This window comes from Myxine glutinosa, chromosome 1, assembly GCF_964187855.1.
Source record: "Myxine glutinosa chromosome 1, kmMyxGlut1.1, whole genome shotgun sequence".
NCBI lineage: Eukaryota > Metazoa > Chordata > Myxini > Myxiniformes > Myxinidae > Myxine > Myxine glutinosa.
Genome location: NC_136261.1, coordinates 297835999 through 297856019, shown reverse-complemented (window position 1 = coordinate 297856019; position 20021 = coordinate 297835999). Strand labels below are relative to the sequence as shown.

Sequence of the window (20021 nt, the reverse complement as noted above, 5' to 3'; positions counted from 1 at the left end):
ACAGATCTCTGTCATTCTCTTCACACCCCAACTTCCTGCTGCCTTCAACATATCTGCCACAACTCCCGTCGGCCCTCCCGCTTTTCTACTCTTCATTACTTTTATCGCTTCCTCAACTTCCTTCTCAGTTATCTTCTCTGCCGGTCCTAAAACTGGGTTACTCTCTATGTTGCCATCCCATTCATTCTCTGTATTCAACAGCATTTCCATATATCTTTTCCATCTTCCTTTAATTCCATCTGGGTCCACAACGATTTGTCCCATTTCATCCTTCAAGCAACTCACCCCCATCACATCACACCTCTCTTTCGCTATCTGCTTTGCAATCCTGAATACCGCTCTCTGACCCTCTCCCGAATCCAAGCGTTCTCCGAACATTTTCCTACATGCCTCCTGCGCCTTTGCTACCTCTTTCTTTGCAGCCTTCTTGGCTGCCTTATAACTTTCATGCTCTGCTTTTTCTGCTCCCGTACCCTTCGCCTTCTGCCACTCCTTGAACTTCTTCCTCTTCTCGTCAATCCTCTTTCCAACATCATCATCCCACCACCATGTTTCCGAGTGTCTCGGTGGTCCTTTTGTCCATCCACATACCTCACCAACGACTAGGGCTGTCAACCGATCCGAGACCGGGACGAAATCCCGGCCGGCGGTTTCGGCTTTCGAGACGGTCTCGGGACGGTCCCGAGATAAATTGACTGACGCAATTTCTCGGTAATAAAATCCCGGTTAAAATTCCAAATTCTTGCAGATATATTACATAATAGAGGCATTTATTGAGCCTTGCTTTCATTACTCTGCTTCTGCACAAGCATCATTTTTCGCAAGTGCAGCTGAACTGACACAAACGATGATAGATAAAGTAAACTCACTGTTCCAGGATTTTCCCCTTGTCAACAAACAATGCACTTCTTAAGTCATATTTATAAGCCTATAATGCATTTCGGATTGTACACGTTGTAGTGGTTAACTTATTCACATGTCGCGGTTAACTTATCCGCATGTGACGGTTACCATTACGAATGTTTGGTCGAACCCACGCACACGGACGTTTGGTTGTGTCGTCATGACGCACGCGCGGCTGTTGGAGCCACGCCCTCCGAAGAGGGTTCTTGGTTTTCTATAAGCCGTTACGACTTCCGTTCGCTAGCAGTTGCTGGAGATACCTGTACAATAAACAACCTTTTGTACCTAACGAAATTGCCTCTTCTTATCGTCTTCGGCAACCGCTAAAACGTAATATATAAAGTACACTATTTCCTGACATTGCTTTTCGCTCTGCTTTATGTTGTCATTATCCATCGTGTTAGACTGAAAAAATGAGTTTAATGTTCGTTTTGTACGAATTAACTTCAAGATTCCAGAATGAGTTCACATTCAAACTTTTCAATGGCTTTTTTAGTTAATTTGTTTCTATCTTGGCGTTTAAGATAACGAATATGATAAGACAGCATGGCGATAACAATTGTGAAGATAAGGACTCGGGCCTGGGGGGGGGGGGGGGGGGGGGGGTTGGTTTGACGGTTTGAATGTGAAAGTATTTTGGTTATCTTATCTCCACTTTAGGCCTGATAAGTTGGGTAGTGGGACGTGCGTCAGGTCGGTGAGCACGCTATATTGAACGCTTAGCGTTAGCCGTGGCCGATCATCTGCATGTAGGCGGTGTATTTTATTTCATCCCGGTAAATGGAAGCTAAGTCAGAATTTAAGTACTCAACATCAGAAATGAATTTTTTTCATTGTTGTTTATATATTGTAATGAAATTCCATTATTTCTGAAGCCGTATTTTTTTTTTTTTTATGTATTACTTTGTCAGGAACCGAGCCGACCCGAGATCCCGTTATGAAAATTGAAAATTTATCGAGACGGTTCCGCGACGGGATTTTGAATCTAGCTAACAGCACTACCAACGACTCCCAACAGACTATCTTTCATTGACATCCAACCACGTTCCAGCTCAACCACACCATCCTCTACCCTACTCAGCCTTTCTTTTAATGCCTCCCTTACTGTCACCTCTTTCAACCTCCACACCTTCATTCTCGGTTGGTACTTCACCCGCCGAGCTCTCCTTGCATCTTTCACCCTTATGTCGCAGACAACCAAGTGGTGCTGTGAAACAGCCTCCTCCCCTGGGATCACCTTTGTGTCCTGGAGATGCCCCCTATCTCGCCTACGCACCATCAGGTAGTCAACGGTTGTCGTCGACCCACCTGACGTGTATGTAACAAGCATATTATCCCCTTTCTGGAACTGAGTATTACAAATCAACAAATCAGCTCCATCAGCAAACTCCAAAATCCTTTCACCTTCTCCATTTCTCACACCATATCCGTTTACCCCCATTAACTCCCTCAAAACCGTCCATACTCCTTCCCACATGTCCATTTATGTCTCCTCCTACCACAACAACTTTCTCATCTTTCATGTTTTCCATCAGCTTCTCTATCGCACACCAGAACTTGTCCTTCTCTTCATCGCTCCGACCAACCTGCGGAGCATATCCCGAGATGACGTTCACCAAGAGCTTTCCAATCATCATTTTCACCATCATCAACCTATCACTCACTCTAGTCACACTCACCACACTGTCTTCAAAATGCTTGAGTTATGAGAAATGTGCAGCAGGAACACCGAGGCGATAAACAAGAGGCTCATGACGAGCACCGGCACGGGACACACTTTTAGGCTGGGGGAGTCTTCAGTATAAAAACGCCATACTCCGCCAGAGGTGCTTCCTGTTGTCCGTGCCGCAGTAGTTGTAGTAGGCTTCCGTTGTCGGACGGGGCCTCCTCCTGATGATGAGCGAGAAGCCCCAGACTTTACAGGAGAACGGCCTGCACCCACAGAAGTCGCACTTGATGCTGGGCCTGGCGTGACTGGAACGCGGACTCGATCTCACAGCGAGAAAACTTGCAGCCTTCACACTTTGTACACGTCACCCTATTGTACACAAATTTGTACACAAATTTGATCTACATGGGAGGAAACCTTTGCTGTCCAGAGAGAACATCAGGGCAAGACTAAAGTTTGCCAATCAACACCGAGGCAAAGACAAGCACTTCTGGAACAATGTGCTCTGGACAGATGAGTCAAAGGTAGAGCTATTTGGCCACAGTACCAGAAGACATGTATGGCGAAAACCAAAGACAGCATTTGACCACAAGAACCTGATACCAACTGTAAAGCATGGTGGTGGAAATATTATGGTTTGGGGCAGCTTTGCTGCATCAGGGCCTGGGCAGCTCACCATCATATAATCCACTATGAATTATTCATGATACCAGAGGATGCTTGAGGATAATGTGAGGCCGTCTGTCGGAAAGTTGAAGCTCAACCGAAGGTGGCATACCAGTAAATCCACCATGGAATGGCTGAAAAGAGAGAAATGGAGGGTTCTGGAATGGCCAAGTCAAAGCCCGGATATAAATACCATCGAGATGTTGTGGGGGGATTTGAAACTAGCTGTGCATGCAAGAAACCCCTCAAACATCGCACAGCTGAAATAATTCTGAATGGTGGAATTGCCAAAACTTTCTCCCAGCCGATGTCAGAGACTGGTCGTCAGTTATGAGAAATGCTTACTTGAGGTTGTTTCTGCCAAAGGGGGCAATACCACCTTTCGAGCCAAGGGTGTACTTACTTTTTCCACATGCGAAATTTGCATTTATGTTTATTTAAATTATACAATGGACTACAAAATGTAAATGTTTCATGATATTTGTTATATTATATCACCTTTATCTATCAATATTGTTGAAATGAAGATCAAATAGCTGTATGTTGAAATATGTTAAAAAAGTGAAAAACTTTACATGGGGTGTACTTACTTTTTCACGTGACTGTATAGTATATACAAAAAGCTACGATTTAGGTTTACTAATCTTTCAGTTATCAGCGAACCGCAGCTTCTGGTAACATCTTGGTTTCGGCTGAGTTGTCAAGGCACAGCATCTGATAGAATGCTTTGGTTGGGCTAGGCTTAGCAAAACCAAGTTTATCTTGGTCAATATATTGGTGTTGAAATGCTCACACAAGCATATTGGCAAGCATTTCTTGCTGCTTACAGCAAGTACAAGGGTTATCGTTTCACTCCTTTAAGCTAACAGATTTATTTTACACTTTTAGTTTTAAATCAAGATTTCTGAAACCAACATGTCACGCTGGTATTTTCCCGTGAGCATTTATTTAAAATTTTACTCACACCGCTACGCCATTGTTCGACTATCAGTCTTGTTTTTCTATTCCTATCCCTAACATTGACAAATTTCCTGCTATTAACTTCCATATCCTATTGAACCTCGTGGCAAATAATTTATCCAGGGTGAGGTGCACATGTGAATGTCCAATATCTTAGTTTGTGTTCCGGTTTGTATCACAATCGATATGCACGCACCCCTTGCATGCATCCCTTGTACACACATACACGCAACTGTTGTTCAAAGTACTGATTAAGAAAATCTTATTTATGGTGCCTGCACCATGAAAATCAGGTCACATGAACAGTTTGGCACGATGTGAAAAAAGTGAAGGAATCTGAAATGCAGACGATGAGGCCATTATCATAAATACTTGGTGGAGCCCATTTACGATTCCATAATTTGATTATAATTATCTTGCTTTGTCACTGCTAAAGTGTGGTTTGGCAGGGTGGCTTAGATGTATGCACACTTGCCTCTAAACTGTCTAGCCTTTGTTCAAATCTAGGCCCAGACAGAAACTGCCATCCTGGTGTTTCACAGATAGAGTGGTTCATCAATGTGTGTGCAATCCCCTGGATGGACTTTTAACTGTGTCCCGTCTGCCGGCATTTGTTGGTGGATGGATGTTGAAGGTGGATGTTTAAGATCACATGGTGCCCCTCATGAAGAGTAGGCGAGTTATGGCCGGCACCCTGAACAAATTAGAAATACCTGTAATAACTACTTAGTCGAGCGTCAGGCCTGGCCAGCTGGTTATAGTGAAAGACGTGGACCAAAAATGTTCCCCGGTCAACCCCACAAGAATGTGGGAATGATTAGGGCCATTAAATAAGAAAAAGACTGCTAAAGTGTTGCAGTAGACTCCAGGTTGTTCCAAAAAGACCTGGACAACTTTGGTTGTTAATGTTTTGAACCACAAATGATAAAACTATACCATTTGTGGTTTATATGATACAGAAACTCGAAGTTTTGTGCACACCATCAATACACTTCAACGTGAGCTGTTTGTCGCATGCAGGACATCAGGGTGGTGGTACACGTGTTCTTACCATGTTTGGCTCGGCATGTTTTCATCTACCAGTGTGCATGCAGCTGTGATCCAAAAACAAATATCCTGCAGGTTTGCCACCTTGGTGTTGACAAACCCCCACAGGAAAAAAATCCAGGGGGGGGTATGTCTGGTGATTGTAGGGGCCATGCGGTTGGTCCGTCTTGGCCAATCCAGCGTCCTGGAAATTTTTCATTCAGGAAGGCTTGAACGACTAAGGCCCAATGATATCGGGTTGCAGGTCTTTCATCTGTGGGAAGGAGAATCCTTCCAATATGTTCATGTAAATTGTTGAGGTCACTGTATCCTCGGCAAAGAAAAACGGACCCACCAAGCAGTCATGGTGAAGGCCACACCACACATTGACCTTTGGACTATTGCATATGTGTTCAATGACCACGTGGGGGTTTTCAGAGCCCCATATCCCCGCATTGTGTCGGTTGACCTTCCCAGATTCATGAAAGCAAGCTTTGTCTGTCAGCATGACCTTTTTCAGGTAATCGTCTTCATCCTTTATGCGACAGCATTTCCAAGGCAAACGCCTTGCATTTGGGTCCATCATTTGGTTTGAGTTTCTGCAGAATCTGCACCTTATGGGCATAAAGCTTCAGTGTTTTATGCAAAATCCTGTGCACAATGGTGGTTGGTAGTCCCAGTTCTCAGGATGCATGTCGGATTGATTTTCTGGAACTTTGTTGGAATGATTCACGCACTTGTTCAATGCCTGCTGCCCTTGTGCTTGGTCGACCGGTACATTTCTGTTTCTGACAACTTGCAGTCTCCTTAAACTTCTTGTACAGCTTCTCTGATACTAGTCCGTGATGGTGGATTCCTTCCATACCTTGTACCGAAATTATGCTGAACTTGCATGTTGGATTTTGTCTTGATTAACCATTCGACACACTGAGCTTTGTCCTGTGGAGTAGCTATTTTCTTTTACAGGAAACAAGCAGACCTGAAAATGAAGAAAACTTTGAGTTTCTGTATCATATAAAACAAAGAGTATCCTTGTGTCATTTGTGGTACTAAATGTATTGACAACCAAAGTCATCCAGGTCTTTTTGGAACCATCTGTACAGTCATTTGTGAGCATTTTTTTTTTAAATCCGCACTTGTATTTGCATAAGAGTTGCTTTTACAAATCTACCAGACCTCATATATTTTCTAGATTTATGCTAATTTTGTATAACAGTTTATGGATAATTATGTAAATGAAAAAATGTATAATTTAGGGGAGTGATGGGAGTGGTCTTCTCTGTGCAGACTGACATCAGATCAGGTCTGCAGGCTTTGCTCTTCCATTAGCAATAAATTGTCAAATTATATATCACCTCTACTACTGAGTTTCTCATTTATAATGATACAAGAAACAAAATAGATGTTGTGTAAATAAAGCTATGCCAACTGCAAAGCATGAATGCATAGGGTGTTAGTGTTCATGCCACAAAGAACTGGACGTTCCATAAAATGACATTACGTATGTACAAACTTCACCATGCGTGCTTGTATGCTTTTCATTTGCAGGACTCATCCTTGAGAATTTCACAGATGTTCCCTGATATGGACTCTGACAATATTTATTCTTTTATGCACAGTAAAGCCACGATTCTGATATTCCGATGTCTAACAAAAGCTGTATTTCAAGATTCAGGGGTGCGTCAGTTCTTTTGACTTTGCTTATCTAATCTGCATTCCATCAGATAGAGGGGGGCAAGATGTTCTGAGTTACAATTTCAAAGTACGTCAGTGCAGATATAGGCTCGGTGAAGCTGGCTGAATGAAAGCGGATGTACCAGTAAGCAAATGAAGTGGAAGGGATGAGGTGTCATGAAAAGAGATTTTTTACATTATGAATTGGAGCATAAACCTGGCACTTTGCTATGCACCACAGGAAGGGTTGTATTATCACCTAAAAGTTATAAGTATCGCATTTGGCTAACCGTTAGCATTTTAACCCTTTATTTTCTGTTATTGGGGTTAACATTTCTGTTTCTTTAAACCTTTTAGAAATAGGGAAAGAAGTAGAATTATATTCTTAAGAAAATGTCTTGGCAGTTAATACAACAACAACAACAACAGGCATTTTAAGGCCATTTTCCCTGCAAGAGCGGGGGTTAGCCTTGCGGTCCCCATGACCATCTTCTCCATTTTGCCCTATTTTCTGCGTCTCCCCTTGTTTAACCCCCTTGCCCGCATTTCTTCTTCGACCATCTTTAGCCAAGTCTTTCTCGGTTTTCCCTGTCCTCTACTTCCTTCTACATTCATTTCCATCACTCTTCTCAACCAGTCACTTTCAGCCTTCCTCAACACATGACCAAACCATCTTAAACTGTTTCTCTTCACAGCATCAATCACAGGCTCTATTCCCATCATCTTTCGCAATTCATCATTTGTCTTCCTCTCTCAACGATACGCCACACATCCACCGAACCATTCGCATTTCCACCCTTTCCAGCCTTCGTTGCTGCTCTACGTTCATTACCCATGTCTCGCTCCCATAAATCATAACACTTCTCACACATGCAGCATACACCTTTCCCTTCAGCTTCAACGACACTCCCCTCCTCGTCAGCACGCCACTCAGTTCCCGAAACTTCTTCCATGCACATCTCACTCTAGCAACCGTTGCCGAGTCTGATCCACCTTCTCCATTCAGCATGTCTCCGAGGTAGCAAAATGTTTTCACAACTTCCAGCTTCACGCCGTCTCCAAGATCCAACTCAACATTTCCTCCATCTGCAGCTCAACCATTCCTCCACTCCTAACTTCCTCAATGCCCATGTCACTACTTCACGTGGAACCCTATCGAATGCTTTCTCCAGATCAACAAACCCAAGAAACAACTTCTTCCTTTTCTCCATGTACTGCTCCTGCAACTGCCTCACAATAAAAAGCGTGCCTGTCGTTCCTCTTCCTGGCATAAATCCAAACTGCATTTCATCAATCTTCACTTTCTTCCTTAGCCTCCTCTCCAACACCCTTTCCAATACCTTCATTCCATGCTCCAATAACTTTATCGCTCGGTGCGAGCCACACTCCAAAGGGTCACCTTTCCCCTTGTATAGAGGGTCGAGGGTACTCAGTTCCCAATCCACTGGAATGCGGCCTTCTTTCTCCACCAGATTACAGATCGCTGTCATTCTCTTCACACCCCAATTTCCCGCTGCCTTCAACATATCTCCCACAACTCCCGTTGGACTTTCATCCCCAACTATTTAAACCCTGGTGTTGGGCTAGCGGCTAGGGTGCCAGCTTAGGATCCAAGGATCCTTGGTTCGAATCCCGGTCGATCGCTGAATTAACGCCAGGGGGGTTGACTCAGCCTGTCATCCTTCCGAGGTCGGCAAATTGAGTACCAGTACACTGGTAATTCCCTGTTTATCGTAAAAAGGCGACAAACAGGGTTGGTGGCAGGAAGGGCATCCGGCCGTAAAACATTGCTTCAAAAAGGGGACCAAAAAACAACAACAACCACGGTCCCCGTAAAGGCCAACCCCCGTTTGGCGGGGGAAAATGGCCTCTAAACAGTGGTTTTTATTGCTTTTATCGCTTCCTCAACTTCCTGCTCCGTTACCTTCTCTGCCGGTCCTAAAACTGGGTTACTCTCTGTGTTGCCATCCCATTCATTCTCTGCATTCAAATGAGGTTAATTAATGTTAATGAGGGCTCAATTAATTTATCAGTTATTACCCTCGCCAGAGGAGAGGGTATTGCATTTGAGTCTGTGTGTCTGTTTGTGTGTTTGTCTGTTTGTCTCTCTGTTTGTCCGCACAGAATAAATATGATTTTCTCTGCAACCGTTGGTCTGATTGACAGGAAATTTTCACCATAGGTGGAACAACACCTGTAGAATTTTGTAATTATAATTATGACGTCATAGGTCACGTGGTTCGGCCACCAGCTTGGAAAAATCGCACCTCTATATCTCAGAAAGCGCTGAATAGAAAAAATTGAGACATGGCTCATTGTAAAGAATTCTCCATGGGGAATAAAATATGTTAATGATGATGCCATAGGTGCCTCCATTATGACGTCATGATTCGACAAGTACAAAACTTCATCCAATCAAGATGAAATTTGTTGAGCATAATCTAGGAATAAATTAGTTTAGAAAAAAATAATAATGACGTCATCGGTCACGTGGTTCGGCCGCCATATTTGTTTTAACACAAAAGCCTTAAAAACACTGAAAATACATCCTGTTGAGGGTTTGCAATCTCTGATTGCTCTTTTTCTTGTTTCTTAATGAATGTTAGCTGAAGTGTTTGTATCCCCAAATAGCAACAACCAGGATCCGATGTCAAGGCAGCGCCTAGTCATCCTCACCATTGTGTCTGTCTCTTTTCCCTCTGTGTTTAACTGTAAAATCATCCTCATTGTCCTTTCACACCATACAACTGCACTTCAACATGGTGCGTCCATGGGAGCTAGTTACGTGCCCCCACACATGCTCTGCTGAGATGGTGTGTCCATGTGTGCTACTTCAGCGCTATGGGAGCTGCTGATTTGCCCACCCCCACCCCCTCTCTATATACTGATTCTTTTGTTCTGTTACATTCTGATCCATTCTGTTTTCCAGTTCCTCCACAAGCCTCAATAATGTATACAAAAATATAGAAGAGGGGTTAAATTGCACCTGTCAAGTACAGAATATGTGTGGGACAGATGGAGCATAAACAGAGCATGTATGTTCAATAATATATGGTCTGCTTGGGGGCCATCTACATATCGCATCCAAGCTGGGCAATGGGGGAATATATTGTTACCAATGTGCCGACCGGGTCACGAGTGGCCTCTCGGACCCGCTTCCCAACCTTTGACCCCGAAGCCGATGAGCCCCAGATAACTCCATGGCATGACAGGTTGTTGAGCACCCATGGATGACGTCTGAGACGATTAATTTAGGTAGGGTCCTCGCATCCAATTCCTGCTTTACCTTCCTGGCAAATTAACCTCCCCAGGTAGGGAACCGTGCTCTCGACGCCCCCATTCATATGAATAGAGAACGGCCAAGCGTAGCCGTAAGTGGGATGTCAGCTAGTCTATGACCATAGCAAATCAGCGGGACAAAGCTCACATCCACCATTTGTATACTCAGTCTAACCAATAGAGAAAGACATGGGCAGGTTGGAAATGAAAGGTCATGTTAACAAATAAACATGTATATACATTATACAAGCCATGCAGTGTTGCAAAAAAATACTTACCCTTATACATGCAAGCCCCTTCGATAATGTCCTTATCATGAAACTACAGACATAGGCACCCCATTCACTCTGGGAAATTAGACAAGAGTGATAGACAGAGAGATAAAGAAGGTGGGGCTTTTTGGTGACCCCTTCACTCATCCGACGTAAGCCTGCGAGCTTAAGTTGGTCCCAGCATGGAAAGAGGAGGGTGGTGAGGTAGAAAGAGGACAGGGTGAGGGTGTGATGCGCTGCGTGGGGAGAGATGGGGTGAATGCTTCGTAAATGCGATAGAGGAAATCATGAATGTGACTTAGTAACCCAGCTCTGAATGAGTCAAGGGTGCAACTGTTGATTGCTCTTGTGCGTTCCAAGTGATTAATTAGAAATAGGAAATGAAAGAGAAAGGTTGTGGAAGTCAATGTGTTTGCCGGCACGTCCAGGGAAAGAGCTCCGCGGTTCGTCAGCACTCGCTCCGCGGCTGGCTCGATCGCTCCCAGCAGAGCAGAGGCAGAGCTGCGTCCGTGCAGAGGTTCATGTCCACCGGTTTGTTCCTTCAAGATTCTGTCTGGCTCTCATTGTTCCTTGGCCACACACAACTCTGAGTCCTGGGCTGCCCGGACTTATAAAGCCCTCAGCCGAGGCAAGGCCTAAGAGCCGTCCAGCAGCTTCTTGTTGTTCACAGGTGCTGCCTTCTCATTGGAGCTGTTGTCAGGCTATGCTCATTGGCCTGCCAGCGCAGGCACAGGACCGAATAATACCCAAGCTCTACGATGCTGCCATCACGCAAGGCCAAATGGCATGCATGCAGACTATTGGTAACATGAGTTTTTAGGTGTAATGTTGGTTTTGGAAAGCGTGTTGTGTGTATGGATGTGTTGTAAAGAGGTGCGGAGAAGGAGGGAGAGATTACGAGAGATGGGGGGGGGGGGGGGGGGGGAGGGGAGAGGGAGCTAAATGGCGGTTTTGAACCTGCTACATATACACAACGCATTTCCCTGCCCACTGATACGAAGGAGAGATAATCCAACAAAACAAAATATTACTGATATATCTAAACTCCTGGGTTCTTTTATGTGTTGGATGTAATTCCCCCGGGGTCTTTCAAAAGTGTAACAATATAAAGTGTTGCCTTGGTAACATCGATGATGTCCTTTCATTTTTACCTTTTTTAAATTTACCTTCTCACCCCCCCCCCCCCCCCGCTCCCCCTCCCCCAAATTATCATTGCAATGTCTGTTTCATCTGCTATGGTCTTGTATTTCATGAGCTTTGATTGTTGACATTTTGTCCAGATTGCCTCTTCAAGATCTGCCCCATGAGCCGATACTCAGCCCAGAAGCAGTTCTGGAAGGCAGCAAGGCCTGGCATTCACAGCTCCACTGATGCGGTTCTTCTCAAAAAACTCCAGGTGAGAGTTTCATCATACTCATCAAGGCCACATCATGTTATATTCAGCATTGTCTGTTAACATGTTCAGTTCATAACATCTCAAAAACCTTGCAGGACTCTATTGGAGAGTGCTCATAGCTGAAACATATTAGTGTGTGACAATTTCTTTCACTGGAGTAACTTGGAGTGATGGCCAATCATTGAAAAAGTATTGAAATATTGAAAAAGCATCAATAATGTATTTTTGAAAAAGTTTTATATTTGCTGTACATATTATATTCCCATGTACTTGTAATATCAACTTATCACAAAGAAAATATGCAGGAAACAGTTTGTGGATTTTTGTACTGCACCGTGATCAATAAAAACAATTATTGAAGTGATCAACAGCAGTTAGATGAATGCAAGGTACAATAAACCGCAATAAAAGCAGCAAATTAGTGAATATGTGAAATTCGTTTTCATCAGCTTGTTCCTTTGCTTGAAAAGTCTGTGAGTTCAGAATGGTGCCAAGGAAGCAACTTTCAACAGAACTGTGTGTGAAGATCCAAACTTTGCGAGAAGGGCACACTATGAAGAAAATGCAGAAAAGCTGGATATCTTCTACAATGGTGTGAGGTACACTTTACAACTCCGGAAAGAAACTAGATGCTAAAGGGTGGGAGCAAGACAAGAAAAGGGCAGAAAATCCGGAAGAACCTCGCCAAGGCAAGGCAAGCACTTGAAGTTGGTCAGATTATGCAACAGAAGAAAATCAAGTCAGTAGCTCACAAATGAAATGAGAACAGGCCTGACCAATAGCATCTTGTCCAACACTATGTGCAGAAGGCTGATTGCAGCAGGTCTTCATAGCAGAGTTTCAGCAAAGAAACCATTACTGGGACTACAGGATAAGGTGAAAAGACTGCAAGGTAACACCAAGATTGGGTTAATGAACAATGGAATCGGGTAATCTGGTCATATGAATCGGAAGTTTGAAATTTTGGATCGAAGAGCCGCCAGTTCGTACACTGAAGACCTGGAGAATGTTCCACATGCAATGCTTGCAGCCTACTGTAAAACATGGGGAAGACTGTGGCTGTCTAGGGTTGTATTGTGGCGTAGCTTTTGGTAAAATGAAACTTGGTAAAACGAATGAGAAAATAAGGTAAAAGAGAAGATCAAGTGGTAAAAAAGAGAGGTAGAAGCAGATACTGCAGCACCATGCAGTTCCTCGTGGAAATTGTTTCATCGGAAGAGGATTAATTTTCCAAGAAGATAATAATACACAACACACTTACAATATAGGAAAACAGTATTTGGAGAAGAAGGTTACAGCTATTGTGCTCCAAGTGTTGGAATGGTTAGCCCAGAGTCCGGACATGAGTCCTATCGAGGCCATATGGGATTACTTGGAAACAGAGAAGAACAAGAGGAACCGAAATAACTTTACAGGACTGTGGAATGTACTACAGGTTATTTGTCACAATATTGCTGTGAGAGTGCTTCAGTCGTATACAGGAAGCATGGGTAAAAGAGTGATGTCACTCAAGATGCAAAGGGCGGATACACAGTATTGACTGATACTATGAAATAACACTGTTCTTGTTATTTACTGAAGCAGTTTGTTTCACGTGCATTTATAAAGGCTGTTAATTTATAATAATGCATACATGACTGCTATCACATTCAAAAGTATGAATATCATTGGAATAAGAATCCAACAATTCCATGGATGACCGGGCACTGGCCACCCAAGCTGTTGTGCACCACAACAATATGTCGCACTTGGTTTAGATATTTTTGAACTCGTCTGCTGGTGTCAACATTTCATTTCACGTCTGCTGATTTCCCCCCCCCCCCCCCCACCCACCTCACCCCCCTTTCATGCTTTTCTCCTCCTCAAAATGAAATGACTACCTATGAAAGATGTGAACATGAACCGTGAATCGGGCGTCAGTGTGGTGATTAAAGTGGTGGGTGTGGATGAAAGGCCAGAGGCACGTTTAAGATCGTTGCATAACTCTACGTGAACTCGGTTGCATTGTAGAGTGTATGACTGAGTTAGGTTTGCATTACACTTGTACATACTGAATTTGGAGGCATTCCTATGTAACTGAGTTATACAACAACATTGAATACGTCTTCTCTCTGCTGTTTCCTTTCTTGTAATGAACATCGCCGCGTTTTTACCTTCGCAAAAGCGGAAGGTTATGTTTTGATCGCTGTGTATTTATTTGTATGTCTGTGTGTGTGTGTGTGTGTATGTTATTCGCATAACTCAAAAAGTATTCAACCGAATTGCATGAAATTTGGTGGGATGATTGGTTATTATACGGGACACATTTGATTAGATTTTGGGAGCAATCGGGTCAAAGGTCAAGGTCAAGGTCACGAAAAGGTCAAAATCGTATTTTTACCATAGCGCGGTCAATTTTTATCCAATTGGCATGCAACTAATGCCAAAATGTTCAGAATTCAATGCCCGATCTTGTGATATACGACATGACCCAGTGAAGACATTACCCTTGTTAGCGGTTGGGGGTCAAAGGTCAGGGGGGTCACGACCTTGCAAAATGTGCGTTTTTTGTCATAACTCGGTCAATTCTTATCCGATTTGCATGAAATCAGCACCAAACTGTTCACTGTTCTGTTCCCTACACTCCCATGCCAAGTACAGAACAGTAGCTGCGGCGAAGGTATGCGCTCTACCGAGTGCCCGTTCTAGTTGTTATTGCTGTCATCTTAGTTCAAAACTATGTTGCTCAACTCGCCATTCAAATTTGTTGTCATACTGCTATGCCACTCAATTATCTTTAACTCATCTCAGATCTATGAATGCAGTCACAGTTTGTGGATTTGTGTAGGGATGTGCATTGCTTTTGAATTTCAAAATAAAAAGGATAGCCTTTTTCTCTTTGTTTTGTTTCTGTTGAATATATATGAAGAATGTATCTGAATCTATCCCACAACCCACTCTGTTCACAGCAGATCCTTGAGGAAGTGGCTCAATTAGCAGAATACTGTTAATGCTTTAACCACGTTAAACATCCTTTTCTATCGCTTACCATGTCAAAAACACTTGTCTCACAAAAGTTGTTTTGAAGTCTGCAGGAAAATGGGGAATCACATGAATACAATGTGGGTTGACCTGCAGTGTTATCCAGAATCGGCGATCAAACACGTATATGTTTCTCCATTTTCCACTTACTGTATATTCTTGTAATTCATGTTGAAGTACATTAATGTCCACTCATGTTTTCATTCTTCATGTGGATTATATACAAGCTCCTCCATTTGCTGTTGTTATTATTATTTTGGATACATCGTCAAGGTTCATGGAAGAGCTAAACACAGAACGCACCAGGACACAACATAACAAAAGGAACAGCAGGAGAAGGGGGAAATGACAACAGGCCCCTCCGTTTTGGGGAAGGGAGGGGGAAGGGGCGGGGAGGGAAGGAGGAAGAATTTTCCCATGCAAAGAGTGCTTCATAACCTCAGTGTTGCACAGGTAAAAAAGGAAATTGTAATACCCCCTGCCACAATCACCAGGTGACGCTACACGGTACACATTTACATAGAGAATTTACGCCCCTCTCCCGGTTCCCCACACCACCAAATGAGGCCACGACCACATAGCCTATGTTACCCCCCAGACAAAGTTGTATTTGTATTTGTACCCCGAGTAAAGTACAAAAGCGTTTATAGCTGGAGCACCCGGCGTTGCTCAAGTGAAAAAGAAACATTAACATATTTGAAATTAGGGCAAATATAATGGAAAAGCAATTACATCCAAATCAGAATCCATCACAATGGTCAAATCATCATTTCACCTTTTTGTTGAATATATGATGGTGAATGTGCCGTTCATCATGTTTCTGAGTTAAGTATGAGATGTTCAGGAAGAAGAAGAAGCCTTACCACCAACTTTGACCACTTCCGGAACTGTTTTATTATTTGTGTTAAAATAATGTCTGGTGATTGTTTTGTATTTATTTATGCGAATGTGTACTTGTATATAACTGTCATTATTTAAAAAGGCTTAGGCACTTTCATCCTTCCTCAACACATGACCAAACCATCTCAACCTGTTTCTCTTCACAGCATCAATCACAGGCTCTATTCCCATCTTTCGCAATTCATCATTTGTCTTCGTCTCTCTCAACGATACTCCGCACATCCACCGAACCATTCGCATTTCCACCCTTTCCAGCCTTCGTTGCTGCTCTACGTTCATTACCCATGTCTCGCTCCCATAAATCATAACACTTCTCACACATGCAGCATACACCTTTCCCTTCAGCTTCAACGACACTCCCCTCCTCATCAGCATGCCACTCAGTTCCCGAAACTTCTGTTATATACTGAATAATATATTTAATGGGCTCAATTATGAACAAGTACTCACGATAAATATGTGCGCACGGGGCACATACACATACGCACACTCTTAATCGATTATTACACACACACTCGCTTCTCATCCACCTCTCTCACTCACCAAATATACTTGTACCGGCCTATTCCGTAATCACCTTCGCCACTTGTATCGGTCTAATTCCTTGTTTGAATGGGTTAGCTGTAGGCATGGGCGATAAAAAAAAACCTATATCACGATGATGAACCTCGTTGTCATGATAATATAAATAATTTCATTGGTGCCTTGAGAACCATGCAGCATACAATAACAATCCACATAAAAACAAATTGGAATCGTCTTAGAGCTACGTGTGTTTGTACCCATTATTTCATAATTTTGTTGCAATTTGTTTAAAGTCGAACCTTATTTTACCTGGACGAAATCTCTTTGCTCCTTTGCCAAGTGACTGGACGAGCAGTTTGCAAAGCGGTTGATATGTAATGCTTAGCTTGGCAAGCGATAGCAAGCTGCTTGCTAACGGAACATGCCGAGGAAGCTGTTTGCTAACGGAACACGCCGAGGAAGCTGTTTGCTAACGGAACACGCCGAGGAAGCTGTTTGCTAACGGAACACGCCGAGGAAGCTGTTTGCTAACGGAACTCGCCGAGGAAGCTGTTTGCTAACGGAACTCGCCGAGGAAGCTGTTTGCTAACGGAACTCGCCGAGGAAGCTGTTTGCTAACGGAACACGCCGAGGAAGCTGTTTGCTAACGGAACACGCCGAGGAAGCTGTTTGCTAACGGAACACGCCGAGGAAGCTGTTTGCTAACGGAACACGCCGGGGAAGCTGTTTGCTAACGGAACACGCCGGGGAAGCTGTTTGCTAATGGAACACGCCGGGGAAGCTGTTTGCTAACGGAACACGCCGGGGAAGCTGTTTGCTAACGGAACACGCCGGGGAAGCTGTTTGCTAACGGAACACGCCGGGGAAGCTGTTTGCTAACGGAACACGCCGGAGAAGCTGTTTGCTAACGGAACACGCCGGGGAAGCTGTTTGCTAACGGAACACACCGAGGAAGCTGTTTGCTAACAGAACACTCACCGAGCAAGCGGCTTCCTGAAGGAACACTCACCGAGCAAGCGGCTTGCTAACGGAACACTCACCGAGCAAGCGGCTTCCTGAAGGAACACTCACCGAGCAAGCGGCTTGCTAACGGAACACTCACAGAGCTAGCGGTTTGCTAAATGGGACATTGTTTTTGAAAGTGTCACATATGACTATCTTCATTCTTCGGGCATTTAAAATTCCACCTTTGATGTTGAACTTCGCAAATAATGAATGCCAATCAATTCCATGTTTTGCCAAAAATGTAATAAACAAATAAATAAAGGAAACGCATGACGCCATCTATCCCGCTCCTTTTGGTCTAATGAGAATGAGAATGGTAAGAGGAGAGAAGAACGAGATGACCTGCTTGTCCTTGTCCTCGGTACCAAAACTCTGCACACCGAGTGCGCTCACCTTCTCGACCTTTATCAAGATGTTTGCCTTGAGTGCTCAACTTTGTGCACAGACAAAGTGGACTCAAACAGATCGGCGATTTTGGCGCCTTGAGTAGTTAGTTGTTTACAATTAACATTACATCTTGAAGAATATACATTCCATATAATATCATAAGCCTGGTGTTGGCTTAGCGGTTAGGGTGCCGACTTGGGATCCTAGGATCCTGGGTTCGAATCCCGGTCGATCGCTGAATTAACACCAGGGGGGTTGACTCAGCCTGTCATCCTTCCGAGGTCGGCAAATTGAGTACCAGCTTGCTGGGATGAATGATCCCGGTGTGTACCCCGGTTTAGAATAGGTACACCGTATCCCTGCGCATCGTAAGAGGCGTAAGAGGCGTAAGAGGCGCCTAAGGGTTGGCGCCAGGAAGGGCATCCGGCCATAAAAACATTGCCTCAAACAGGGAACCATGATTGTCATGGGGCCCGCAAGGCTAACCCCTGCTCTGGCGGGGAAAACGGCCTTAAAACGATCATTCTATTCTTCATTCTTTCTTCTAGGCACTATAAGAGCGATTTTAGAAAAAATCCCAAAAAACGAACTTTTTGTTTTTCTATTATTTTTTTGGCCGAAAACACTCCCAGGCACTCACTGATGAACCTCTGAAAGTTTGATGATCTGTTTGGCCATCTCTGAGAAAAATGGCGACAGACACACACACACAGACCAACGGCTCTCACATATCAATTACGAGTCTGACTGTGCTCCCTTGTGATTGAATAAGATTATATAGAGTGGTGTCTGTCCCGTGTTCCCATGTGAATGAATAAGATTATACAGAGCCATGTCTGTCCCGTGTTCCCATGTGAATGAATAAGATTATACAGAGCCATGTCTGTCCCGTATTCACATGTGATTGAATAAGATTATAGAGAGCCATGTCTGCCCCGTGTTCCTATGTGATTGAATATGATTATATAGAGCCACGTCTGTCCCGTGTTTCCATGTGAATTAATAAGATTATATAGAGCCGTGTCTGTTCCGTATTCACATGTGAATTAATAAGATTATACAGATCCGTGTCTGTCCCGTGTTTCCATTTGATTGAATAAGATTAAATAGAGCTGTGTCTGTCCTGTGTTTCCATGTGATTGAAAAAGAATATATAGTGCAGTGTTTGTCCCATGTTCCCAGGTGAATGAATAAGATTATATGGAGCAGTGTCTGTCCCGTGTTTCCATTTGATTGAATAAGATTATATAGAGCCGTATCTGTCCCGTGTTCCCATGTGAATGAATAAGATTATATAGGGCCATGTCTGTCCCGTATTCACATGTGAATGAATAAGATGAGAGAGAGCTTTGTCTGTCCCGTATTCACACGTCAATGAATTAGATTATATCGAGCCATGTCTGTCTTGTGTTCACATGTGAATTAATAAGATTATATAGAGTTGTGTTTGTCCCGTGTTCACATGTGAATTAATAAGATTATATAGAGCCATGTCTGTCCCGTGTTCACATGTGAATGAATAAGATTATATAGAGCCGTGTCTGTCCCGTATTCACAGGTGAATTAATAAGATTATATAGAGCCGTGTCTGTCCCGTATTCACATGTGAATTAATAAGATTATATGGAGCCGTGTCTGTCCCGTATTCACATGTGAATGAATAAAATTATATAGAGCCATGTCTGTCCCGTATTTACATGTGATTGAATAAAATTATATAGAGCAGTGTCTGTCCTGTGTTTCCATGTGAATTAATAAGAATATATAGAGCTGTGTCTGTCCCGTATTCACATGTGAATTAATAAGATTATATAGAGCCGTGTCTGTCCCATGTTTCCTTGTGATTGAATACGATTATATAGAGCCATGTCTGTCCTGTGTTCCCATGTGCATTAATAAGATTATATTGAGCCATGTCTGTCCCGTGTTCCGATGTGAATTTATAAGATTGTGGAGAGCCGTGTCTGTCCCGTATTCACATGTGAATGAATAAGATCATATAGAGCCGTGTCTGTCCCGTGTTCCCATGTGAATTAATAAGATTATATAGAGCCATGTCTGTCGCGTGTTCCCACGTGAATGAATAAGATCATATAGAGCCGTGTCTGTCCCGTATTCACGTGTGAATGAATAAGATCATATAGAGCCGTGTCTTTTTCTATGTCCCGATGAGAATTAATAAGATTATATAAGAGCCGTGTCTGTCCCGTGTGCCCATGTGAATTAATAAGATTATATAGAGCCGTGTCTGTCCCGTATTCACATGTGAATTAACAAGATTATATTGAGCAGTGTCTGTCCAGTATTCACATGTGAATGAACAAGATTATACAGAGCC

The 20021-nt window shown here is 43.3% G+C and overlaps 1 protein-coding gene and 1 pseudogene across 1 annotated transcript in view; one reads left to right on the top strand and one right to left on the bottom strand.

The window, feature by feature from the left end:
* The window catches only part of LOC137439429 (inositol 1,4,5-trisphosphate-gated calcium channel ITPR1), a 371962-nt gene that overhangs the window by 35736 nt on the left and 316205 nt on the right, over positions 1-20021 (top strand). Inside the window, exon 3 of the mRNA XM_078767929.1 lies at positions 11730-11845. Within this exon, the coding sequence (XP_078624055.1) occupies positions 11730-11845 (116 nt within the window). The remainder of the gene's footprint in view (positions 1-11729; positions 11846-20021) is intronic.
* On the bottom strand, positions 2579-6087 carry LOC137419170 (protein transport protein Sec61 subunit beta pseudogene; annotated as a pseudogene).